Source organism: Xiphias gladius, chromosome 15 (genome assembly GCF_016859285.1).
Source record: "Xiphias gladius isolate SHS-SW01 ecotype Sanya breed wild chromosome 15, ASM1685928v1, whole genome shotgun sequence".
Classification (NCBI taxonomy): domain Eukaryota; kingdom Metazoa; phylum Chordata; class Actinopteri; order Istiophoriformes; family Xiphiidae; genus Xiphias; species Xiphias gladius.
In genome coordinates, this window is record NC_053414.1 from 13,479,764 (window position 1) to 13,507,232 (window position 27,469).

Below are 27,469 nucleotides of genomic sequence, written 5' to 3' on the forward strand. Positions count from 1 at the left end.
GCCAAACTAGACTGAGAAACAATTAAAAAAGAATATAGCTGATTAATTAAACTCAGTACAATTACTTTCAACCTGAATCACGGCCTTCAATATTATGCAAAAATGTATGCATTAAAGTAGAAATTGCAATTGCTGTTTTGTATAGCTAAATTTTGTTATACATACATCGAAATCTAGAAATACTGAAACAATACTGCGTGGGTGCTTTCCTTTAGGTGAATTTTTATTTATCATAAAATTTAAAAGAGAAATGAAAATCTTGCTAAACGAAGGAGCTTGGTTAATTTGTTCAGTTTTATAATTTACTATAGGTTGTACCTTCAATAGATTTTTTTTTTTTTCTTATATTTTATTTCTTTCTGAGGTGTCAGAAATGCCAGTACTCATTTTATATTTTCTCTCTTTAGTGTCTAGATAATATGGCACAAAACTCACCCTTAATTATTTTTTAAATACAGATTAAAAAAAAAAAAAAAAAACTTGTACCATCTAAAGCTTTATTAGAAAAGTTCAAAGTAACAAGAAACAGAACGTATGTCAGTGACAACATGTAACAGACTGATAAAAATTGATTTAAATCCCAAGATGTTAAATTTGCATGGTAGGCTGCCAAGCCAAGTCCCGAGCAACATCTTGTTTCCAATTCTCCAAACAGTCCAACCGATTCCTAGTTAACATGACAGACACAGACTCCTTTGGGGCACCCAGACCCTCTAGTGGCCCTTCCTCCATATATGAGTCAGGCCAGCGGTGAAATACTGTCAGGGAAAGGAGTGGGGCGGAGGGAAGGTACCAGAGAGAGAGGCTCGAGTTAATGGTCTTGCATCTTCCTGGCAGCATGTCAATAATGGCTCTGATCACATTAAGTAAAGAGTCCATTAGCTTATTCTCTTTCCTTCTGCATGCTCCATAGCAAAAACACAGGAGAAAGCTGAAAAGCTCCTCTAATGCAGTGTGTCTGTCTGTTACAGACACCTCTGTCTGTTCCCAGCTAGACCAAAACAAAACGACTTGGGAGGTTTACCTACAGTACAATCCATTATCCGTTCACATCTATTTCCTGTTACACAGTAACAGTAAGTGATGTGTGGATTTTTTTGATTGTGTGGAGATCTATGCTACATTCCAGGAAGCATAGAAGAAAATTCAGGAAAAAGGTAACACATTTTTTGCAATTGAGGTTGCAGCTTTTCAAAACTGTACATTAAGAAACAACGGATCACGTACTGGTTTTATGAGCTGCAACGCTCATGTAAAGTTTTCATCTGAAATAAATACAGGTTTATGCTTTTCTAAGTTTCACTTTTTTGAAACAAAGTTACTTACCCAAGACTGTGTTTGTAACCCTTAACTAGCCTGGGGATATAATGTGATAAGGGGCGGGTATTACACAAAAGAGAAACAGAAATGACTGATACATCAAGACACAGTACAAACATGTAACTATGTGGCCAAAGAGCAATTTGTGAGCATATGTTAATGCACCTTCTCTGCACCGGCCTCGTGCCAAAGTAGTAATCAAGACAAAGGAGATGTGATGTAAGAGGGAGAGAAAAGCAGGTTGTCAGCCCCCCCCCCCATATCTACCAACACACACACAGTGGACAGACAGACCATTTCTCAGCCGCCTCACTGCTCTCCATTGGCCCTGGAGGGAGCACAGCGGCCCCCACATCTGTCTCCCAGGCCCACGACAGACCTGGCTGCTGCATCCAGACCCAGGAGATCACACAAATCATCCTCAATTAATGTGAACCATCAGGCGTACCCTTGCTGCTTCTATCACTGCACCCCTCTTCTCTGAAGCATCCCCTCTAGCTCAGTGCTAGGTCCGCTGAGTTTTACACATTGACGATGGCTACGGTTCCTTAGCACAGTCGGGTGAGGCAAGCCAACGTTATTGTGCATGCTTTGTGAAAAGAGACAGGGAATCAATACATCAGTCCAGACCCAGACGCTGCTCACATTTAACTGTTGCAAGGCGGTTCTTTAGAGGTTCTGAACTCAAAGAACATTCAACTTTGCTCTACAGAGCACAGGCCCTGAAATGGCTTCCATGTGCTGCCCCATCTGCACCTCTGCTGGGCTGTGGCCAAAGGACTGTCCTTTCCACTTTTTAAAGATGCTGCAGGACAGCTTTAAAACAAAAGGGTGGTGATTATGGTGGTGGAGGTCAGGGGGGGTTGGATGAATCAGAGGTTAGGAGACCTTTTTAAAAATGACAGGTTGGTTTTAAAAAAAGAGATAATGAAAAAAGACAAGTCAGTTGGAAAAGAAATGGAAACTGTTTACAAAAGGCCACCTGGAACGTGGAATGTGCCAGATCGTGACTCACTCGTCTGTAGTAAAGTCCTCTATAACAACCCCGCCTGATCCCCCTCCCCATCCTTGCAGCCTGCAACTGCACTATAAATCTCACTCCAGTCGATTAGTGTGCCCTTAGCAACAACTAACACAAGGTCATTAATTTTTAACCAAAACCATGAGTTAAATCAGGTTGAGAGGTGAAGGGATGGTATCTCGCGGCTTGTTGGTTGTTCAGTGCATCTGGCCTGGTGAAATAAGCCCTCTGGCCTCTTCACATTTACTCACACCAGAGCCCAACAAGCAGCCCTCTCTAGCAGTCATGAGCATAATATTGACCAAGGCAATGCCCTTTGCATGGTTGTTAATTAAATTATAAAGTAGGAATCAAACTTGAACACATCTGTTCCACGTTCTAATCAGGAACATGAGCTTGTGCAGAGGGTTGTGTCTGGACTTTATTGAATCACCTGTATTTCCATGTCAGCTGTCTTTTAAAGGGGTTGACGTTATACGGAAAACAGGATTTGGAAAGTCTAACTTTTTTGTCTATGTAGCTACATATGCTCTTCCACAAGGCTATCTTCCATTGATGCCGAAATTAATGGCCGTCATCTTTTAACCATTAAAGATTGTGAATATCATATTTGTCGTATTTAATAAAGCTTTTGGTGTGTGCAAATTAACAAAAGCAAAAGAAAATAAGGGACAGTAAAATACAATATAGGACTATGTTCAGAAGCTGTTTTATCTACTGTACCTCATTTGCCACCAAAATGTAACTGTAAATTGTCACTTATTAAAACCAGTCCACTTCCAGGCATCACGGCTGTCTGCTGATGTACAAGATGACACCAATATGCTTTTCTTTGCACAATACTAGTCAGAGTATCCCAGAGAGACAGTGTGGGTAGGTTTCTGAAAAAAAAAAACTTTATTTGTTTTGGCTGATATTTGCTACTTTATGCCATCTGATATATTAAAAGATAAATGTAAACCAAACAACACGGTAAGCTACCACAGATTTAATTTTTTTCCTGTACATATTTCAAAAAGGTTCAGTTCACAAAGCAATGGTTTATTTTGTAAAATGCCTCGCCCTATTATAAGCAACAACAAGGTGACATAATTGGTACTTACTGTTCCACAGGGATACTACTCTGTCTGTGTGTCTGATGATAGGATGACATGATTTTACTGTTGACTTATTAAACTATATACCTATGTACAGTAGTCCTCTTACTGTAAAGATGTAAGTTATTACTTCTGCAATTTAGAAAATATCAAACATCTAAGGTGGATACACAAGGCCACATCTGAAGTAACACATTCTTTTGATGTGCAGAGCATAAAGGAGGAATTTACAATGATCACAGAGTGCAAATTTAAACCTCTATGATTCTTACAAATGTCCTCCACCCACGTCTGGACGTAGCTACCGATTTCCCTGTGGTCCATCACAGGGGAAGAAGTAGAGCTGGTTGTTCACACATGACCTCTGACCTGCCACTAGTGAGCCAATGGGGGAGCAGCCTGTGTCTTGGGAGCTCTTGCCCTCTGATGTGATGGCTCCAGGCAGTGGGCTTTGCATGAACCCATCCCCCATGGCACCCCTTGCCACTAGATCCTCTGCATTATTCATACAGCCTGAGATGGGGTTGGGTGGGGGGCAGAAACAGAATATGGAAAAGGAAGCACCAAGGTTCAAGACCTTCTCAGATCACAAGGAACTTCTGCTTAACCTCCCCTGAAGTGGCGAACACAGGGATGGAGCAGTTTTTTAAAGGAACTGGATCTGAAAGCAGGACTGGAGATCAATTGGGATTCCCTGGGGGCTTTGTGGAGATCGCATTCACTGCAAGGTGATTGGTGAATCAATGTGGTTCCCATGGTTCACTTTGCCATTGTGAGAACGGATCCTCCTTATTGCAAGTGATACCGTCTTACAATCAGTTGAACTGCCCTTATGTTAACATGCAACCAGTTTAGCCTTCATTCTACACAGTTTGTACATAAGTGCATATCATACCAGTTTATATGTTAATATGAAAATGTAAATATCAGAGATGTTATGTGACACAAGCTCTTTGAGTGTTGAAGATCTCCCATTTGATCTAGTGTAAACAGGCACAGGTCAATACGATGTATTCATAGCTAATATTTTCCCTTTTTTGCTGTGTGCCTAGCATAGCATCTCTCTTCATGCTTGCCAAATAGACTTAGTCATTGAATATGATAGGCGATGATTAGTGAAAAGCATATACATGTTAAGCTGTTAATCCCTAATGCACACTATGCAACCTAACAATGCTGCACACCCCGGTTCTTAATACAGCCCAGCGCATAACCTGCTAATTGCATAATTGCCAGATTTGTTTTAACTGACAGTGGTGCCCTGGTCCATGACAAGGCCATCATTTGCTCATCCTCATTGTCAGCAATTTGCAAGGTGGATACCCCACTACACACTCACTACACAACATCCAGAACCACAGTATTAGAGACAACCATGAATTAAGAATGCATCGCAGGGGCAGAGAGATGAATAAATACAGCCGTTGCTAGATTAATTCTGAGAGACATGGAGGCAGGCAGATAAAATAAACTAATAGCAGCAGGCTGTCCACCAGATAAAGTGGGTACCCTATCGTCTCTCTTCTGTAATTACTGGCTAATAGTCATTAACCTGGCAAACAGAGGTTTAGCTGTATTGTTTAAAGGACTCTGGGATGCATAATGACAGACTAATATGTCATAGCAGTGGTGGAGATGGGGGAGGGGTGGATTAATGAGATTTTCCTGGGGGGAGTGTACAAGAAGAGGTGGGGCACGTGTGGAAAATATAGGGGAAAGAGGGCCACATTAAGCTAATTGGAAGACGAGTGCCTACTTGTAAAAGGGCTTCTAATGGCATATTTGTTTCTCTCACAGCAACATAAGGCTAATGCAGGGGAGTGGAGTTGTGAGGCTTACTGTGGTAAGGACTACAGGGGCCTGTGTTTGTCTAAAAATATGGGTCAACATCCTTTGGATAGCCACTCTCGTACAATTCATGCATATTTTTTTCTCACCTTTGATTGTTTAGATATTTTTATGGGGGTTATCTGCATTAAAGACTTTTGTGTGGAATTTAAGATAAAATTATGTATTGCAAAATATAGTGTTTTAAATTAGGTACTACAATAGCATATAACAAACAGCCATGTATTGAAAGGCTTTTTGGCATAAAAACCAGTAGTAGTTTCCACATGGTCTGAACTCTAATCAAGTTTGTCCCTTCACATCCTTTTCTAGACTGATTTGCTCATTTTTTGAATTCGTGTTGACTCTCTGCTCTAAGCCCGACTCCAACCTCAATGCTTGTTGACTGGCCTCCAAAACTCAATTGACCAGTGAATGAGGAGGGCTTGGATTGCATCCTGTAGCCTCCTTACAGGCTCCAGTGCATAGCAGAACTGTTGACCTGTTCTGACAGCTGCCTGGCCCTTCCACACAATAATGGGTTGCAGTTTAGCCTGTGTCATTGTGTTCGGCTTTTGTTTGACTTCATGAGTGGCAAAGTGAAGGCAAAGGGTAGGACTAGTAGAGGATAAAATAAATGTCTAAACCCTGTTTTATCCAGTCACTGACTGAGACAGGGCTGGGTAACTGTGTGTGGGTTTGAAGGGCAACATTGGTCAAGCCATCTTGTTGATATGTATAAAAATGCAAAGCTTTTGTAGTTTTACTTAATGATTTTACTTATTGCTTCAGACTAATCCCTAGCATTTAGTAATGGAGCTCCATTAAAATTACATCCTTTTTGGGAACTTGTGGTTCTTATGAATGTTATTCCAATCTTCTTTTGAAGAACAAACAAAAGTGGGAAACTGATATTAAGATGTCTTAAACTGGCTTAAATTGAGTTAAACATTGCCTATCAATGATCCCAAAAATGCAAGTTCTCTCTATTGCTATTTACTGCTTATGAAGCGGACACTCTATTCATAGCAATAATGTACTTAAATTGCATTCAGAATTTTGCTACTTTTAATCAGAGTTATAATCATTGGCTACCTTAGCGCATTTAAACGTGTAACACTCGCAAATGAATCTTTTTTTGTCACTAGAAAATAGCAAAAGACTGCTCCACTTCTTAGAACTACAATTTCATAAGAAATGTTCTGGATGTGGAACTATTTAAAGATTCACTTTCTAATTTGCTTTCATTTTTTTTGTTACAATTAAATCAAATGGAAGTACTAATGCCCAGATGGCCATGCAGTATGAAATAATAGTGCCCAGGCTAGAATTTAAAGTCATACCTCCAGGCAAAAACTCCAGTGTGCACACAGAATGAAAGTGTAAAATGTTTTTTAATGTATATTTAACAACAAATACCCCAGTGACTATTGATGTTTCGTCTCAGAAGAATCTATTTTTCCAGTATATCTGAGGGCATATGAAACCACTCACTTTTATTTTCTCTGTTTTTCTGCTCTTCTTCCTCTGTGTCTCTCCCTTACTATATCTCTTTCCCTGTCTCTCTTAAAACATTTATCTTCTGTTTTCTCCTTACAGGCCCTTTGTGCTTTGTGAAGTTGGTTGTTACAGCTTTTTACTCACCAGAGTTGCCATTTATGTTTTATAGATGCCAGCAGCTAGCAGCACATCTGAAATGTTACCATTTCACTGTGACTAATTGTCATCACTTGCATTATTCCCTTGATGTCACTTGCGCCTGGTCCCCCAGGAACCTGTGTATGAACTGTAGTATTTACACTATGTCTCTTTTTCTCTCTCTCTCATCTATTTCTATCTTGTTCACACAAAAACTCATACCTGCCATCTTATATAATAACTGCTGGGGCAGAAGTTACTGTATGAGTATAATTTTGTGAAGGGTTCTGTCATCAGTTCTATGAAGCAGGAAAAGATGTGGGTTCATACACAAGGACAAAAGCGCAGGGTCAAACTTAGCAGCTCAACCACAAAGTCAGCTCACAGGATCTGCCAAGATTATTTTCCCAGAATCCTTTGTGATCTGTTTTTTTTTGACAATGTGTACATTTTCAAGGAGTCTAAGACTCTAGCCAAGTAAAGGGAATCACGCTCAAGTCACATCAGAGTAGTTCTGGTCTCTTAGGATGGAAACACAGGAACGAAGGAATAGGAAACGCCAAGGGTTATTATAAATGATCTATTGTTAATATTTGTTATTTTACATTTTTTGCCCTTTTTCAGCCACTGTCAACTAAAAATGCATAATTAGTTGAGTGCCCTAAATGACATGGTCATTTATTACAATGTATTTCCCCATTAATATTTAAGGGGAAACAGGTTGTGCATCCTTTAAACCTTACTAACATATTGATATGATTAATATTTAAGGTAACAAAGGTTATACATCCTTTGGATCTCACTAACATAAAAGCATGATAAATATGCAGCCTGCCCAATGAAAAGAATACAAGCTCAATGTCACTGTCAAGGCATCCTCCAACACAACCTTAAATATACATGAGTTTTTCTCTCTGAATGTCCAAAGCTATTCCCTGATACATGGTGTAGGAGTTCCATCCTCCCTCAAGCCTTAGAGACAGAACACGCTGAGAAAATTGCCTGCAAGCCAAGGTGTGATTAGTGGTTTGCATTAATTATTCTATTGTTTCTGTTACCCATTTTTTCCCCTGCTCACACAGTTTTATAAATATCCCTAGGTACCGTTTGTGTACAGAGAGAGTCCCAACAAGAGTAAATGTCTTTTACAAAGCTGTTGTAGTCAGTCCTACAGCTTATCATACCTACAGTGTTGCAAGTGACACAGACCTGCTGATATCCCCCTCTCAGTGATTTTGATTTGTTTGCTTGAGACTCAATGAAACTCTTGCCTACTCTCACCATTGTGTGATTAATGATCACATTCACAGGGCTAACTTACAGAAAAAAGTAGATGTAAAGGAGGGAGGGGAGAGATTTTCAACAAATCTCTGTTAGTTGGATGTCGCTCCAGGGGTCTCTGAAAAGCTCACCCTTACAAACTAACCCCTGCTCTATGTTCTCCTTTGACCACACTGATTATGCACAATCAATAATGGTTTGTATTTGTGTCTTCTCTCTTGTGTCTTCTGGGGCATGTAGGATGCTGCAGGCAAGGTGCTGGACCGCTGGACCATCATGTCCAGAGAAGAAGAGATCATCACCCTGCAGCAGTTCTTGCGCTTTGGTGAGACCAAGTCCATTGTGGAGCTGATGGCCATTCAGGAGAAGGAAGGTCAGGCAGTAACAGTTCCCTCCTCCAAGACAGACTCCGGTATTAGGACATTCATTGAAAGCAACAACAGGACCCGCAGCCCGGGACTCCTGACACATCTGGAAAACAGTAGCCCGTCGAGCATTCACCATTTCGAGAATATCCCTAACAGCTTAGCCTTCCTCCTGCCCTTCCAGTACATCAACCCAGTCTCTGCCCCAATGCTCGGCCTGCCCCCTAATGGCCTGCCTATGGAGCAGTCTGCTCTCCGGCTCCGGGAGCCGAGCCTGCCAAACCAAGGTGAACAGGTGGAGACCAGTGAGTCAGATGTTTCCCTGTCACCCTTCCGCACAGGCCAGAGCCCTAGCCGTGGAGCCCTGGGAGCGATTAACAACAACATTGAACCCAAGACAGAGCCTAACAACAGGGCATCACCCATCTCGCCAACCCCTTCCACCCAGCAAGTTCAACAACAGCAGCAACAGCAGACACAGCTTCAGCAGCAACAGGGCCAACAGCAGGCCCAAAATCAACCTCAGCAACCCAACAGCTTGAGTGACCACCAGGTCCACCACCACTTTGTAAAGGACGAGCAGTCTAAAACCATCACCCATCCTTCCTTCTCCTCCAAGATGCATCGCATGCGCCGCATGGGAGCCACTTCACGCAAGGGTCGTGTGTGCTGCAATTCTTGTGGCAAAACCTTTTATGACAAAGGCACACTTAAGATACACTATAATGCTGTACACTTGAAGATTAAACATCGTTGCACCATTGAGGGCTGCAATATGGTTTTCAGCTCACTTCGCAGCCGCAACCGTCACAGTGCCAATCCCAATCCACGGTTGCACATGCCCATGCTGCGAAATAACCGCGACAAGGACCTCATCCGTGCCAATTCAACCACTGGCACACCTGTCATCTCAAGCACCAAGAATGGTGGCTTCACACTCACCAGCCCTGGAAGGCCACCACTGGGCTTCACTACTCCACCGGTAGATCCTATGCTTCAGTCACCCCTGCAAAGTCCACTGGTGTTCCCTTCCCTGAAGTCAGTGCAGCCAGTCCAGCCAGTGCCCCCATTCTACCGTACACTCCTGTCCCCTGCTGACCTCGTCAGTCCTCCAGTGTCACTGCCCACCAGCCCCATCCTGCCCACCACCACTAACAGTACTACCCTGATGGACCAGCAACAGCAAATCCTGGCAGCTGCGGCTGTGGCTTCCCATAATAATGTTCACGTGTCAGAGGCAGGACCAATGTCCCACCGCTTACCTACACCTACTGCCAATCAGGACCTCACCAGTGGCAGCAGTGACCCCACACCCAAAAAGAAGCCTCGTAAATCTAGCATGCCAGTGAAGATAGAGAAGGAAGTGATTGATGTGGCAGATGAATACGAGGACAAAGATGAGGATGATGATGACAACATCCACCAAAATCACCACCATCACCAGTCATCCCTACTTCACAACAATATCAAAATTAACGGAAACTGTAACAGCAACAACAGTGGCAGTGGTACTGGGAACCACAGTGGTGGTAGTGGGCAGCAATCCCCTTCTCAGGATGAGATGAGCCCTGGCTTAGCTCTGAGAGGCATAATGAGACAAAGTGAAGATGAATGCCGGGAAGGGACTGGTAGTGACAGTAGGGGTGGAAATGATCTGCGAGGCTCTGGTGAGCTACGTTGCATGGACAGCTTCACCTCTGAGGACCAGGACCATGAGAGAGACTTTGAGAACGAGTCTGAAACCTCTGATTCGAAGATGTTTTACCGCGATGAGCTCATGGATGTGGAGGAACAGCAAAAACACAGCAGGGGTGGAAGGGGTCTGGACAAGGAACAGGATGATGAGGGTGGTGAGGAAGCCCATTTGAGAAAGGAAATGGAAGGCAAGGGCCATTCCTCACCCTCCCCTCATCAGCCCCCTATCAAGATCAAGGAAGAACTCAATGATCCTACTTATGACATGTTCTGTATGGGCCAGTATGGCCTCTATAATGGAGGCATGGCAGCAGCTGCTGCCGCTGCTGCAAGTATGGCTGCCCTGCATGAGAGCTTCATCTCTTCAATGGGCTACGGTGCCAGCCCACCCAAATTTCCTTCTTCTCAATCACCGGAGGGAGATCCTTGCTCAAGTCCTGACCCCAAAATCTGCTATGTGTGTAAGAAGAGCTTCAAGAGCTCCTATAGCATGAAACTGCACTACAAGAATGTGCACCTCAAAGAGATGCATGTGTGCACTGTGGCTGGCTGCAATGCTGCTTTCCCTTCCCGGCGGAGCCGAGACAGGTTAGTGCTAGAAGTTGGTAATGTAACCAATTTATTTTAATTTTATTGCAACAGTTGCAGGTAGGTTCGATGAAAATGTTTAATTCGTTATTATCCATTACAATTTAAATAATGGCACTACATAAATCTCCAGAATATACTTATTTTTTTGTAAGGATATGGGGTTTTTTATAAAAGTAATTTCAAAACAAGTTCAATAGAAATTAGAATTCTTGTGAGAGATATTGTTTTTCATTTGATGTTAATAAAACAAAATTAAATTGCAGTAATTCATTACTGTATGACATGTACCTGCACAGGCTATCACTTAACAACTGTAGCTAATGGATTCAGGGACATCTGCTCCTTGTCAAGTCAAAGTTCAGAAGAGCAGGGTGTCAGGATGAGAAACACATCCACACACATTCATACAAGCACTAGAGCCGTACCCATCAACCCTCCAGCTGCAGTGTGTTGTTTACCTGCCCTCACTACCTCACCTTGTCACAGGGAGGTGAAGGTGCATATATTAACATAGGCAGCGGTTTGTCAAACCACTGCATTTATTAGCGCATTAGGAGGTGAGGCGAGCTATGCTCACCTGCGCTTGTTAGCACATATCAGTCCCACACACTCACTCCACAGAATATGTATACTGCAGCAGCACTGGCAGCAGGTTGATTCTATAACACATGCTGGAGGTACGTACACATCGCTAGTGCCCTGGGCTAGTACGTAGGGGCTAGTACCCTTAGGCTCCCAAAGGGATTACAAACAACTTTCTTTTTTTGTTGTTTTTTTCGGGAGTGACTTTTAACTTAACCAGCGTTCAGTCATGCTAAATGAGTAGAATTTCTCTTTCACAATCCTTTTATAGAGCTAGTAATAATATCCATTAGTATTAGTTTTATTAGAAAAATTAAACAGATATCAAAACAGCTGTATGTGAATTCATATTTCAGGTTTGGTGACACAGACAGTAATATTTCCTTGACAGTCATGTTAACAATTATGGCTATTTGACTGAGTTATGCAGTCACTCAACACAGCAGGCACATAATGTAAAATGGACCTTGAAACAAATTGTAAATACCCCGCCCCTCCAAAATACACAGTTCTTCAGTTGTAACAAATACCTCTCTTGCTCACACTTTATCTGTTATGCTCTACATAACAGTCTTATTCATTCTGTTCTTTAGTGGGAATAGAGATGTCCAAATACTATTTATCTTGTCCATGACAAGTGAGTTTTACAAGTGTAATTTTAGTAAGGAGCAAGTTGCAATTTAATGCATGCCTCATAAATGGCAAATAAATCTTCCCATATGGAGCTTTATATTTTTCTTCAATTTTTTGTCTTGCCCACACACTGTTAATGCCCCTCTTTTCCATTACTGCGACCTCCCTCCTTCCAAACTCGCTGAAACTCCATTTTCCACCCCAAGCCTTTTATTACATTTGTTGTTTCAGTGGCATCTGTTCCTACCACTGTTTGTTCATTAGCAACATGTAAATGGAGTTGGTGATTCTGGGACTCTATTAGAACGGATGTGGGGAGGGGAGCAAGCGGAGCAGAACAGGAGATAAGTTGGTTTAGTGAAGGTGCAACCCTGTTGCTCACCTGACGCAGCTGTGCCGACAGCGGCAAGATGACACAAAGGGTTATTATAGCATCCACTGTCTCAGTGTGCTGTACTGCCACCAGTGAGTTTGTTAGCCCCCTTTCTTTTGACAAGGCTTTAGAAATAGAGAATGCCTGAGGCATAACCAGCCTGCTGTGTAACATGCGCACATATGCACACACACACATCTGGATGCACACACAGGGATATTTACAAATAGATAACGAAGAAAACTATTTATTCTTGTATACAACTTATTTCTTTGTAATTAGCTTCCTAATGCTGTAAACCAGTTGTTTCATATAAACGAATATTTTACCAATAGCAAAAAGAAAGTTCCATAGTAAATTTATTGTGGAATTTAACATGAGAAAAGGTTTCAATGATAGTAGGAGTTACACCTAAGAGTTTTGTAAACTGAAAAAAAGAGAACTTCCTGTAGCTAGCTCAAGGAGTAAAGTGCCACTGGTAAGCAGCAGATAATACTTAGTGAATTACTGTAAATCAAGAAGTTAAATTCCTACAGCTGCCCTGCTCTTTGTGCAGTTATGTAATTTAGTCCGTTTACACTGGAATCTGCTGCCATGACCCCCCCAATGGCCAATGGAACAGTGAGAAGAAAAAACTAATTGTAAGAAAAGAAGAGGGAAAAGGTTGGAGAGGGGAAGGTGCATTTTCACAAATATGCAGCCAGGCATCTGGTATCAAAGCCAGGGGTGAGTGGAATGCTTTAGACAGGCACAGAGGGTTTATAGATTAGACTACACTGTAGCGAGAAAAGGTAACACCTCAAGATGAACTCTTGCTATGCTCTCTCACCTCCTGTGTCAGTGTGTGTGTGTGTATGTGTGTGTGCACTCGTACTTTTATCTTTGTGAGAACCACAAGTGTGAGTTCTATACCTTACGGGGTGAGGACATTTAGGGAAAGTGAGGAAATTTTGGCCGGTCCTCACTCTCTGCCACACGGGGCTGTTTCAGTGTTAAGATTTGGGTTTAGGGTTTAGGTAAGAATCCGGTTAAGCCTAGGGTTAGGGTAAGGGTTGGGGTTAGGGATGTAGTTGTGATGGTTGAGGTCAGGGTAAGAGGCTAGAGAATGCATTATGTCAGTGAGTGTCCTGACAAAGATAAAAGTACAAGTGTCTGTGTGTGTGTGTGTGTGTGTGTGTGTGTGTGTGTGTGTGTGTGTGTGTGTGTGTGTGTGTGTGTGTGTGTGTGTGTGTGTGTGTGTGTGTGTGTGTGTGTGTGTGTGAGCGAGAGAGAGAGAGACAGTTTGACTCCATGATGAGAAACACCGGCATATAAATGCCATTCTAACATGTAAAGTGGTAGAACATATGGGAGACAGAGATAACTTTGTAACAAGGAGGGACAATAGTGAACATAATGCATCTTTGAGCCAGGGGTGTACTGTATAGCTCTGGGTGGGTGAGACCTAAGCACACTATTGTTTCCATACTTTTTCTGTGGGGGATAAAGACCTGATAGCATATGGGACATATTACTCTGCTGCTGGTATAAAACAGGGAACAAAAAACAGAGGAAGGGTATTGTATAGCTAGAGGAATCTTGGGGCTTTGAGACAAGTCAGTACACAAGCTGGGCTCTCATCAAATCTGTCCCAGGATAATCCTATAATGATATAATGTACAGCATATTTGAGTGTAATGGTAGCAATAAAATGAGGAAATAATTCGGTTGCTTTCATTAGAGCATCTTCTCTGATAAGATAAAGAAACTGCATGTACAAAGATATGTGCACAAAATAATGTTTAGGATGTTTATTACCAGTAAATTAGATCAAGTCAAACTCCATTCTTTCTCCTAATGTGAATTTTTCGCCAACAGTGTTGGCAGTGTTTCACCTCAGACATTAAGGACAATAAAAACAACACTTAATAATTAACACAAAGAAATTCTCTTCAATACATAAAAATGAACAAAGAACCATTATAATAATAACCACATTGAATTTTAGAATAATAAATTCTAAGAGGAAGGTAAACCAGTGGTTATTTGCTGTTTTTACAGCTGAATAATATATGCTAAAGCGGCACTATAACATGCAGTCATCCCTGGCTTTCTCTTCTCAATACTTTCCAAACAGCTGTTGACAACCAGCAACAGGGAAGTCTGAGTACCTCTGCATATCTAATTAGTCCATGAGTGAAAAGCCAAAGGCACGTAAACACACCATCAGACACCGGCATCAAAAGCTCCAATATCAAAGTGAAGAAGAAAACAGAGGAGAGGTCATTTGATCTACAGAGAAAAACAACCAAGAGCCAGTGACACTGTCAGAGTAGGACACTGTAAATGTGCTGCCACGGAAAAAAAGTATCACTCGTGTTTGTTTAGTTTGGATCCCCGCCAAATTTATGAGGCTGTAGAATGAACAGCAGATCTCACACACATGCATACACAAACGCGTTTAAATGCATACTGCACATCCTCCCACACACACATACAGGAAAGGATAACTCTTCATTGTGCCCCTGAGCAAGCATGTTCAGTAACGTGTGTGTTTTTGAGTGTAAAACAGAGAGCAACATACTGTTAGTGTGTGTGCTGTGTGGTTTTACAGTGGGGTGTTTTCGCCGAGCCTCCTGGCCGCCTGCTGCATGGAGGTAAATGATTGCATATTTATTGCGGGCAGCGAGTAGCGTCGGCAGAAGTGTTGAAGAAGCTGCATGATTAACTGCTGGAAAGGCATACATACCAGTAATCATCACCATTATTAGCCTCGTGTATCATATTTTTTAAAATGGTGACAAGACTTGCCTTACTTATCTCATTTTGATCAGCCTTTCCTGCTTCTTTTTTTTTTTTTTTAACCTCACTCCAGCGTTTTAACCTGCTCCTTCTATGTCGCTACACCAAGTAGGTGTCCTCCCTCTTCCACGTTCTCATGGTGCAGCAGTGCACAACCCGTCATCCCTGCATGGGCCACTGCAAACGGAGAGTGAAGGTTAATTATCTTGGAGAGTCTCTTTCCTTCCCTCTCCTTCCTCTCTCCGTCTCCCTCCTTTTCCCTCGGTCCCCACACAGCATGTGGGCCCGGCTCCGCTGCTCCACAATCAGCTCTCTGTTTGTCTCTTATAAACAAAGGGCAAGCTGCTCATAGAGAGAATATGTTAGCAAGAGCCACTCACCCAAGTTAAAATATCCTCTGATTATAAGATGGAAACTTGAAATATTACATCCCTTTGGTTTATCATTGACAGTTTCCTTGTGATTATTTTGAGGAGAATAAGGGGAATTATTTCTTTCTTAGATTAATAACATATAGACACCCACGCAAGCACACTGTCATCCATTGAATTCCAAGTAATTTTAATCATAACTTGTACATAAAAATGTTTTTCATGTGATATCTAATGAATATTTAATGTTTACCCACTCTTTTATTTGCGGATACTCAAATCGTTGTCTGTAGCTTATGCTGTTGAACAGACTGAAACACTGCAAAGGAGATACAACAGTGACAGAAAGTGATAAATGTTACTAAAACTCTTGTCCTCCCACTTACAGCCAAAACCTCATAACACCCCCCAAGTGACAGGAAAGACAAAGAACCACTGGTGTCAGTTTAATACCACTCAGCTTTCCATCTCATTTACACATTATGAGTCATTTAGAAGACACACATATACACACTGACACAAAAACAAGGGCAAGGGCCATCAGATGATTAATGCCGGTTGGGACAGGCACACTCTCACTCTACCTCCTCTGCACAGTCAAAAATGGGCTCTCTGGAGGCCTCCCCCATCTTTTGGGCGAAGATGAGACTGTCAAATTGGTTTGCAAGCCACATTACTGGCCAACAGGGAGGTAGAGATGGAGGAAGGGGGGAGACTAAGGAGTTGGGTTTGGGGGAGGAAAGATAGACCGTACTGAGGTGGAGGGATGGAGGGAAGTGGGAAATGGGGCAGAAAGTCTAAATCTGATAAATGACGGGATAAGTGCATCATGCCCACTGTGTGTAGATTCAGCTGATTTATTGTGATTATTTAGGGCAAGGAAGCATTGACACAGTAATTTAATTATTTATTATTTTAAAAAATATTATCTGAAATCATTTAATAATGTTTATGCAAATAATCATAAACTGGACCCTCTCTCTCTGCTTCAGCTATTGAGATTAAATAATTTCCAAATTGTTACACATTATATCTCAAAAACATCTCAAAACGAGATTGTAGTGGTAATTGTGAATATTTTTCATTAAGATATTGATGTAATATTCTGATACTGTGGTTGTGTGCATTTTGAGTATTTAAATGGCTACTTTAGCTATAGCACAGACTACTTACTGCATGATATTTAGCATGTTTGACTTTAATATCTTAAAACTGAGATAGCGATGGTTAACTTTGAGCTTATTAGCAGTGAGAAGGTGTTGTTTAAGAGATGGAGACATGTTGCAAAGGACCTGCCTACTTGAGCATCATCAACAGCATCCTGAACTTCAGGCTTAACTGAGCAAATCTATGGCCCTTCTTCACATCAAAGCCTGGTGGCCGGTACCCCTGCAGAAATTGTGCCCATTTTCTTATGCACTGACCATTGATTATGCCATTTTTCAGACTTTCCTGAAGCATTCTGACTTCTCACAGCCAAGCGTCCACACATGCATTTGACTAGACGGGGATAAAGTGCTACAGACATTTAATCATGACTCCCATACTCTAGCCATAAGCTAAAACCATATCGGTGCAACTGTACTATCAAAGGATTAAAAAAAACAAAAAAACAGAGGATTTATATAGTCTTTTTGATCGGACTCCTGCTGTATGGAGGTAGTATATTTTCTGACAGACACAAGCACGTGCAAACACACACACATGCAGCGACATCCACAGCCAATCGATTTGCCACGCTCTCTCTCCTCAATGCTGACGATGCTCGAGTGGACGGGCTCCTGGTTGCTTGGTTCACAGAAAAGGGTCCCTCAAATGAATGTATTTTTACCTCTTGCAGGACAATGTCGGATAGGGAAGTAAATAATTAAAGGAAAGGGACCCTTTTTGACTGCATCAACCCTGCCACTGCTGGTAAGCTCTACTATCCATTGTGACTCCATTTTTGCCCGTCCTGCTAAGGATGACCCTTTTCTTTTTTTGATTTTTATTTTGTTTTTCACACGTGCCCTCCCTGCATGGAAACCCTTCACATTAAAGGCACTGAGTGTTTGCATATTTTTCTTATTTGATTTAAGTGCTGACCTGATATGAGAGGAGTGAGCTTTGTGTATGTCATATCTGATACCGGTCATTAGTTGCTTAAGTTTCCTTTCTGTGTTCTGCAGTTTTAATGTGACATATGTGCCATGGGTCCTCTTTTACTTAGTCTGGCTTGGCAACTCTGCAAGTGGAGCGAAAAGGCATTAAATATGATTTTTCAAGCCCATTTCACCTTGCATCTTTTAGCATGGCTTTGTATGCTAACTGAAATCCTCACTAATCGTATTCTGGCTTACGCATGGCACTTGTTACTTACTTTCTTTCATCAGCTGTAGCACATTGTGTGATACAGTTGCCTTGTGTTTGGGAAAAAATGCCCATCTTAATTAAATCCAGGGCTACATAAAGACATGTTCATTGACGTGCTCGATTAAGCCACCTCCAATAGGGAGCGAATGCGATAATGCTGTCAGGGCCTAGTGCTAATATGCTATCCAGTTCCCCTCGATTATCACATTACCACAGCTCGAATCAATTGATAAACTCGCATTCAATATGGTGGAGTATTTAATTGAGTCAGAGTCTATTGGATTTGAGGGCTGTGCAGTGCAGACATGCTGACAGCAGTAAACACTAGCAGGGTGCTCTCTCTCTGTGCTATGCTAGTGCACTGTTCTGAGGAGAGCTGCAGGGTGGATTTCTCTCTTTGTGTGAATTTCTGTGTACCTTGCCTGGTAGTAAGAATAATTACACATGTAGTGTTTCTTAGATATTGAATCATTATAGCTGGGTACCATTTCTCAGAAGTGAGATAACTTGACAATATAAAAAATAAATTATTGTAAGTACAAATACATGGATTTCAACACTATGGCCATTTTGTATTTAAGAGGCAATCTATTCCACTACACTTGCAGTATTCTGATCTATGACAACTTTATGTTTACCCAAATTAGGCACAGCTCCAACATCAACCTGCACCGCAAACTGCTGACCAAAGAGCTGGACGACATTGTCCTGGATCCCCAACTCACGCCACTGCCCAAGGACCTGCGAGCCGAGTTACTGGCCAAGATCTACGCCGGGCACCACATGGGCTTGGACCCTATGGCTGGGATGGGCATCGGATGCGCCAACCTCGGACCCACCGGCCTGAACCACAATGCCCGTTCCCCCATGCGCAATGAATATCCCTACCACCCTCTCAACCACGACCTTAAAAATCACCACATAAATGGCTTCTCCCAGGGCCAGCCAGATGACTACATGGTGCTGGACCTGAGCACCACATCCAGTGTTCAATCCAGCAGCAGTGTCCACTCCTCACATGAGTCAGATGAGGGCAGCGATGAAGGCATCCTATTGGATGACCTGGAGGAGGAGGAGGGAGAAGAGGATGAGGAGGAGGGCAACAGCGAGGGAGAGGACTGTTCCCACCGTGCCGAGAGGCGAGCTGAAGGGGGGCATCGGGATGAGACTGGAGAACTAAGAGGAGAAGGACATGGTGAGGGGTTGGAACCTTCCTCCTCACCATTCCTCCTTTCGTCCAACGGGGGCAGTAATGGTGGCAGCAGTGGGATCCTCTGCAACATCTGCCACAAAATGTATAGCAACAAAGGGACCCTGCGCGTGCACTACAAGACTGTGCACCTGCGAGAGATGCACAAGTGCAAAATCCCTGGTTGCAACATGGTGTTCAGCTCTGTGCGCAGCCGTAACCGACACTCTCAGAACCCCAACCTCCATAAAAACATGCCCTTCTCTACAATAATAGACTAAATAATGACTTTCTACACTACCCTCCTGTCAGTCTGCCCGCTCCTCCCTTCATTCCTCATCCTTATTCCTCCTCAAATTAGCTTTTAACCCCAGCCCAGGGCCATCAAATACAAGCTTAGTGCTTGTAGGCCTCCTGCCCGTCCTCTGTAAGTCATTGCAAGACATTTCTATGTCCCTCTATAAAATCATTGACTCTAAATACAGTTTATTATTGTGACCTTTGACTTTTCCTTCTTTGGAAGAACAAAAAAACACTCTTGAGTTTGGAGTTTACTTTATAACAAAACTCCAGTTTGTTTTTTTCATATGCCCCTTCATCTTTCCTTTCAAACTTCTCCCCACTTTGTTTTTATTTACGTCTCCAAAGAATCTATTCAAACTCTTATTTGTGACTTTGCCTGCAGAAATGATAGTATTGAAAAAAAAAAAAAAAAGAAAATCTTCTTGTTGTATTTGTGTAATGATAGCTTTTAAATGATCCCCTTACAAAAGCATGACAGCTTCATCTGTAAATAATGTCCCAAGAGGCTTTTGGTGTAAAAGAGTTGTGTTGATGGTTGTTTGCTTCTTTTTTCTCTCTCTTTATGGTTTTATGTTACAGTCCAGTACAATACTTCCAGCTATAGGCAAGAAAGAGGTAGCATCTTACTAGCTTGATTCATTTATGTTAGCTTCAAAGACATGTTTTAAACTGAGTCCTAGGAAAAAAAGAATATCATGTGAATTGCTTTATCTACTTGTTAGGTATTCAGAGGTTGCCGGCATGCTTTTTTAGGCTCCTACACTGATATCATTCTCTGTATTTCTATTGATTTTTTTTGTCTGTTATGTTTATGAGCTTTAGTATACTAATTCAGTTTTTGCACTTTGCATCTATACAAGGGGATGTGTAATATTATTATAATGAGGAGTTTTGCAATGGTGAGTTTAGGTGTTGTTTGGGGTCATTGATGGCTACAGTGCCAAGGGAAATGACAGTACCTTCAACATACTTGTGCCAGTTTCTTTTTGCACGTGCTCAGTTTCAAACACAGTTTCATAGCAGAAAACTTCCCTGAACAAAGCCTGAGATCTTCCCCTATCTCTAAAACAATGTATTCAGAAAGGGTCTCCAAAGTGTCTTGCTTCAAAACTAATCCAGGTGTGACTGAATATAAACTGCTGTTTCACAAACACAAAAGGAGTTAAATATTGATAAAGTCTCTCCTCTTTATGTTTAAGGAGAAATTTGTGTAAGGTTACAAGTTATGATCAAAATAATTACTTGAGCAGTTTAGTGAGATAATCTGTGTAAAGCATGACATTATTGTGAAATTCTCAAAGTTAGCAATGAAGAGCTCATGTTTGTTCTCACAAAAGACATCTTAATGAAATATGACAGTCCCATAGATTTGAAAAAAGAGAAAAAAGATGAAAATAGTCCTTCAACTGTGACCAAAACAAAAGTGTTTGCCTAAGAAAAGATGTTTCAGTGTGACATTGTACTTAAATCATGCCCCATTGGATTAACATGATGCACTTGAGTCTTAAATCTTTTGCTGTGATAATTTTGGTATCGGTTTCCATTGCTGAGTGTCAGCTACAAATGTACTCTCTGAAAAACATTGCCATTTTCTTAGCTGTTGGCTGCAGCCATTTTTAACATGCAAATGACTGTCTTACGGTACAAATATTTCCAGTAACTGGGCAAAGTAGCCATGGGAAGGGGTATTTATTGGTGGGTGATGTATCTTCATGGAGATGTTTTGTCCAGTATAAGAATATTTTTTGTAAAAAGACAAAAAATTGATTGTTCCTCAGTTTGACTTGTTTATCAACATATTAGCAATGCCATGTGTTACTATACAAGGAGATCTTCTCTTACTTGACTGGTGCTACACACAGAGGGAAAAATATGCAGTGTTATGTGGTGTGCTGTAAAGTATTCACAACACCTTACATCCATAAGTGTTAAGTTCCATTTTTTTCATACTTAAGCCATTTTGCAATATAGACATGACCTATTCTAGTAAAATATTTCATGTCTTTTTTACGACTCCACCTATATGACACATGCAGTTTTCAGTCCTCTCTTCTCAGAGATAAAGAGAGCAAGACAGAGAGCTGAGGCTGATGGAAAGGTTGCGGAGGTGGAAGGCTGACTAGGGAGGAAAGGATGACAGCAACGATCATTAAAAATGTGCTGCTTCTCCGTTACCTGGAGGCGTCCCTGCCATTCCAGCTTCTTCTGTCTAATATCTCACTTGTCACTTCGTTACACTGCTAGAAGCCAAGGTTGCTGACATGACTGTGACACTGACAGAAAGAGAAAAAAAGGACAGAGTGTGTGCTCTGAACAATTTAATTTGACTCATTCGATTTAGTTGAATTCTATTCATCTATTCATTTTCTACGTGTGCTTATTCTTATTCAGGGTCGCTAGTAATTCAATTCCATTCAATTCCTTTCTCTCATTCTGTTTTTCTCTTTGTCTGTCAGAGCACAGTCATTTAACTACCGCCTTACCCATTTCTTCAGCCCGCCACTCACTTACCACCTCCACACCCCACAGCGCAGGTCCTACAGGGACACACACTAATAGTGTATGCTTAAGTTCACCGGACGGCCATGGCATAGGAAAAAGGGATGGGTAATTGCCTGTTTATCCCAAGTGAAGGGAAAATTGAGTACAGGAACCCCTGCCTTCTCCCAGGAGTGGGTTTCACTGAGGCGCTTGCTGCCTCATTCACTCATTCAATCCCCCCGGCCCTCGTCTGGCAGAAATAAAAAAGTGCTACTCCAGGAACCCTGCTGACAGCTGTCTCTCTAACACACAACACACATGCGGCACGGAGGAGGAGAGTGGCACACACTCACATGTGCTTCCTACTTGCAGGCCAGAAGGATGACAAGAACTAGATGACTTGTTAACCTCTAGTGATGGAAGAGACAGAGGCAGGGAAAAATAGAGTATTCACACCACAGGAGGTGAAACTCTCTATCTAGCATTAACATTATAGCCTTTGCCACTACACAGAAAGCTAATATTCTATGATGGCGAATGGTGAGAGCTAGCACTCAGTCATGGAAAGACCAAGGCCCTTGTCATTATTATTATTTGATTATAAATATCCCGACATGTTTACTAGCTAATAATTTGAGACATTTTACCTAAAGAGGACAGAGATTAAATGAAGAAAGTCTATTAACAAGGCCAGCATATTCACAGATTGAATTGAACTCTCTAGAATTCAGAGAGCTGTACATACCCAACGTATTAAAAGTTATTTTAATATAAATGTGCTGTGCCCAATAAGCTCAGTTTCTCTGCCCTTTTTGATCTGAGAAGACACAAGTTTTCAGACTTGTTTTTCATTTTTTACACATTCCTTATGTCCTGTTCTTTGCTGTCCATTTCTCAAGCAGTAGCAATGGTGCATGACCTCTCTATCTGTGTACTTGTGTGTGCCAGACAGAAAGCTGAATATCATAGAAGAGACTCCCTTACAACACCCTTCTCCTAACCCCTACGGGCTCCTTCTGTGTCCTGCATTGTGCTGGTCATGCCATCAGAGCTCAGAGCTGCAACATGCTGGAAACAGCTGGGAAAACACACAAACGATTGTCCAGCATAGCCAGGGAGACAGACGGCAAGAGAGAGAGAAGGGAGAGATGAAGGAAAGGGATTGGGCGTAGGAAGTGGTCTGGCTGGAGCCTTGCGGCAGTCACTTAACAAGGCAGGGAGGAAAGAGAGGGAACACAGGGAGAGAAGATACCGAAAGAGCAGTAGGGCCAGGACTCCTAAGGACGAATCGCCGGCTTCTTCTTGATTGCCTGCTGGAGAGCGATCGAGCCACCCCTCACATTTCCACCCCTCTCCCCTACACTCTGCCCTCCTCTGAGAAATGACCATCAATTTCCCCCACTCCTCTGAGAAAGCCCCCAATCCAATCTTTGTCTTTCTTACTTCTCCAACCACATGGGCCCAGGTGCATTCTGTTACCTAGTGACCAGGCTATGGGATGGCAGGAACATGTCACTTAGAGTGCTTCACTGGCCCAGACCACTGGAGTGAATCTTTAATATTTGATTAGAGGAGCGTCAGGCATCAATTATTCTTTAATTCTACATAGCACACACAGGGAGAAGAAGATGGAGCGGCTGACCTGTTAATCACTGTCCGTTTTGTTCACATCACTGAGTGAGTGAGGACCAGAGGTGACACGGCATGCAAACTGTCCAGTTGATGTAGCTCATGGAACAAAGTGGGATTAAAATGTTTGATGGGACATCATAAGAAATATGCAGATAGAAGGAAAAATACACACATGCGTGGGTTTGTATAGATGCTTCAGTCTCATATGTTATGCTCTAAAAAAAAAACCACCCTCATTAATTTGAACTGGAACCTGTGAAATGTCAGTGATCCTGAAAAAAAAATACTGTAAATTCATGAGATGTTTTCCATTGTGCCGATCATATTTTACAGTCTTAAAGTATAAATAAGCTTGAAGACCTGGTGAATTTAGACTTTTTTTTTGTTTTCACTTGTGTTTTTGTGTATCCAATGCATTTGTGTCTGTGTCTTAAAAAGCCCCTGTTATGGCACTGGCACTCGACAGTGTTGCATGGCTACATAGTCGCACTGCAAAGAACAAACACAGCAGAGGAGCTTGTATCACTTTGGTGTCAAAATGGTGATTTGAAAGCCTCATGAATACTGTATGTTACCTAAACAGGTGTTTCCCATTTGCAGACAGGAGGAAAAAATGGTCCTCTTTTTAAAAGACTCTTTTCTTTTTTTTCTTTCCTTTTTGCCTTTCTTGTATTTGTTTCTGTATCATAACTGTCTATGGTTTTTGCATAAAATGCATAAGGGTTTTGGGATGTAAATGGAATTTTATTCATATTTTGTCCAAATACCTCTTGTAATTTGTATCAGAATTCTTGTACAATTTTTATATTAAAGATTTATCAGTCACTGGCATTTTGTCATCACATTTTATTCAAATGGGACAGACCTGGACTTATAAATAATCAGTAAATTGTGTTCTTTGGAAAATGTTATTAAAATGAAGTAACTTAAATTCTATAATGTAGGGGGAAAGAAGCCACGAAACAACGTGTCAATCAAGCCATTTTAACCAGACACACTGTGATTTCAGCAGGTTTTACTGGGCTCTTTAATTACTCTATGATAAAAATCATTAGGGAAAAGGCTATCTTGACCAATTAGTGGACGATTAGATTAATAGAGTTATTAAAAGATGTACTGGCATGAGAAGAAGGCTGTGCTGGTTTTAGCCAATTAGTAAGATGGTCACTGAAGGAGGGAAACAACGGACATACACTACCTTTGTCTGATCACGTTGAAATTAAATTAAATGCACTCATGAAGGCACTCTTTTTGGGGGGAAAACTCAAACCGAATGTACTTTAAAAAGGCTTCAATTTTTAATACAACTAAGAAAGGGCACAAAATATATTGAAAAACAGAAATGCTTGTTGAGATGAAAAAGCCTTTTTATTCCTCTATGAGTGCTATAAGTTCTCGCAGTGTTCTCACTGTTGAGTCCACATACTGTAAAATAAAGAATATTAGCATCTATGTATATTAGAATCCTTTAAAGAAAAAACACTTTAAAAATAGAACAACAGTGTGACACTGAAGAAAACGACAACAGACAAATGCAGGGTCATTTTGCAAAAGCGACCCGTGTTATGCCTCCTCCCTCCCCTATGTGAAAGTGAAGGAGTGACACAGGCCTTATTGACCTTGAATTAGAAACCATTCCTCTCTGTCACTCGCCAGTTCCTTGATTCCGTCATTGTTGTCAACTGCACAACACACACACACACACACACACACACACACACACACACACACACACACACACACACACACACACACACACACACACACACACACACACACACACACACACACACACACACACACACAACATTTCAGAATAATAGTGCTGGATGGTATTGATTATATGCAGGGTTAGTAAGAGACACTCACCCACTTCTCACAAATATCCTCAGCCACCCATCTTAAACACATACACGCTCACGTCCTTGGTGACAATCTCCCACCAAGGAGGCGGTGAGTGCTGGGCTGACCTCCTCACTACATAAGTGGGCATGTTGACGGTGGCGGTAGGCCATCGATCGGCCTGACAAACACTCTGGCCCTCTGCTGACCTTTGAGAGGCAGAGCTCTTTGCCGTGGGAGAAGCGAGACAGCCAGGGTGAGCTTTGTTGTGTCTGAACTGGAAAGTTGACAGGCAAATGTGTTCATCAGCCCATCTGTCTGTCTGTCTGACCTTAGAGATTTCCAGGATTAGTAATTAATTTGCTGTCAGTCCATTCAGGAGTCTGCGACTGTGAATTACGCATTGTTTCTTTTTTAGATAAAGTTTAAATGTTTTGTGTCAGAAATAAGTTTCCAAAGCAGCTTTATGCTCCAGCATAAGTATGGTTGACTTACAATAAGATATCAGATCGGTTATCCAAGCATTGTACACCTGTGTAGACCAGTACTTCACAGAGAAAAGAGACAAATCACTACATCATATTCACCTTCATATTTACAGGCAAGTGCAGTATATAGGACAAATAAATAGGACACAGCCCTCTTTTCCAGCCACTAGCAGCAGCACAACTCAAGCATCTGAGGCATGGCTACATGTTCCAGAGGTTATTTTAAAAATTCAAATGAAAGTCAATAGTGCCTACAAAGAGTTTCGGCTGCACATGCCTACACACAGCACGTACAGTCTCCAGTTCAAGTCTTTTCATTGTGGATGGAAGCCAGTTCTTTCAGAAAGAACCAATTCCGATGCAGAGAGAACATTAAAACATCATGCAATAGGGGGCTGACAGAAGAATCCAACTTTAAAGTGATAGTGGTGACTACTTAGACAGCATTCCACTCCATGACATTGTAAAATTACACAGCTTAAACATGTAGTCAAACTGATATCAATTTTGTTATTAGGAAATCATTTTTTGCGAATCCCACACAGGCAGAAGCACTGCCAGAGTGCAAAATCAGCTGCTGTCATTCTCTTAGCTTGCAAGGGTATAAACAGAATCTTCAGATATCAGTTAATGCTAACTAATGCTAATGGTAACTAACTAAGTAAGTAACTAACTAACTAAGAGATTCACTTTCCATCTCACTTTTCCAAAAATGTGGTGATATGGAACTTTTTTTTTTTTTACAGTAATGTTATGCAATGTACTGTTTTCAAGTCAGGATACTTGGAGAACTCCAAAAAAAACTAAAAAAAAAAAAAAACTAAAGAAAAAAAAAAAAAGGTCTCTGAGGTGCAAGCTTTCTACTGTGCATTTTAAAGAAGCACTTTATTAAAGTGTCATCGTGAGGAAGAGCCATCTGCCACCAGAAAATTACTAAAGGTCAGACTCACAAATATAGATGATATAGAGGATAAAGAACTTTTAAAGCAACACTTCACTATAAAAAACAAAACAAAAAAAACAAAAAAAAATACTTTTTTGAGCTATACACAAAAACAATCTTTGACCTATATCAATAGTAGATATCAGTCACTGAAAGAAGTATTAAGTAGTGACCACAGTAATATCAACCAGACAGTGTTGCAGCACTCTGCAATACTTCACTGTGTGAATCTCTCAAGGCTCAAGACGATCAGTATGTGTTTCTGTATAAAGTTGTCAGTGAAAACAGATTAGTGATTATGTGCAGGTCATAATGATACAAATAATTCTGTATGTAAACTGTATATACTATATATACTATATACTCAAAATTCTTAAATGTGATTTCTGATTTTTGTTTCTTCAAACATTTGAAATTTATCTTTAAAGATTTATTCCAAAAGACTCGTGCACACATATACCCGCACACCATCCAGTCACCTTACTGAAAGCAGAAATCAATTTTCATTGAGGACTAATTGATTGTAATTGCACAATACAATTAGAAGGTAAATTACCAGAATATAGAGGGAGAGAGCAGAAAAGATTTTATATGTCACTGCTTTATCCCAGAGCTGCTAAATTTAAATCCATATTTAGTGTAACAATGAAGAGAGACATTTCTT

At 41.3% G+C, this 27,469-nt stretch overlaps 1 protein-coding gene across 5 annotated transcripts in view; it reads left to right on the forward strand.

The window, feature by feature from the left end:
- bnc2 (basonuclin 2) overlaps positions 1 to 24,348 on the forward strand; it is a 174,886-nt gene extending 150,538 nt beyond the window's left edge. For 4 of the 5 annotated variants that reach the window (XM_040145226.1, XM_040145228.1, XM_040145225.1 and 1 more), the window contains 2 exons: positions 8,425 to 10,832; positions 18,575 to 24,348. In XM_040145226.1, coding sequence (XP_040001160.1) covers positions 8,425 to 10,832; positions 18,575 to 19,397 — 3,231 coding nt within the window. In that variant the 3' untranslated portion in view covers positions 19,398 to 24,348. Of the gene's footprint in view, positions 1 to 8,424; positions 10,833 to 17,415; positions 17,490 to 18,574 lie in introns of all 5 variants that reach the window. The other variant, XM_040145229.1, reaches the window with a different exon arrangement.
- The last annotated feature ends 3,121 nt before the right edge of the window (positions 24,349 to 27,469 follow it).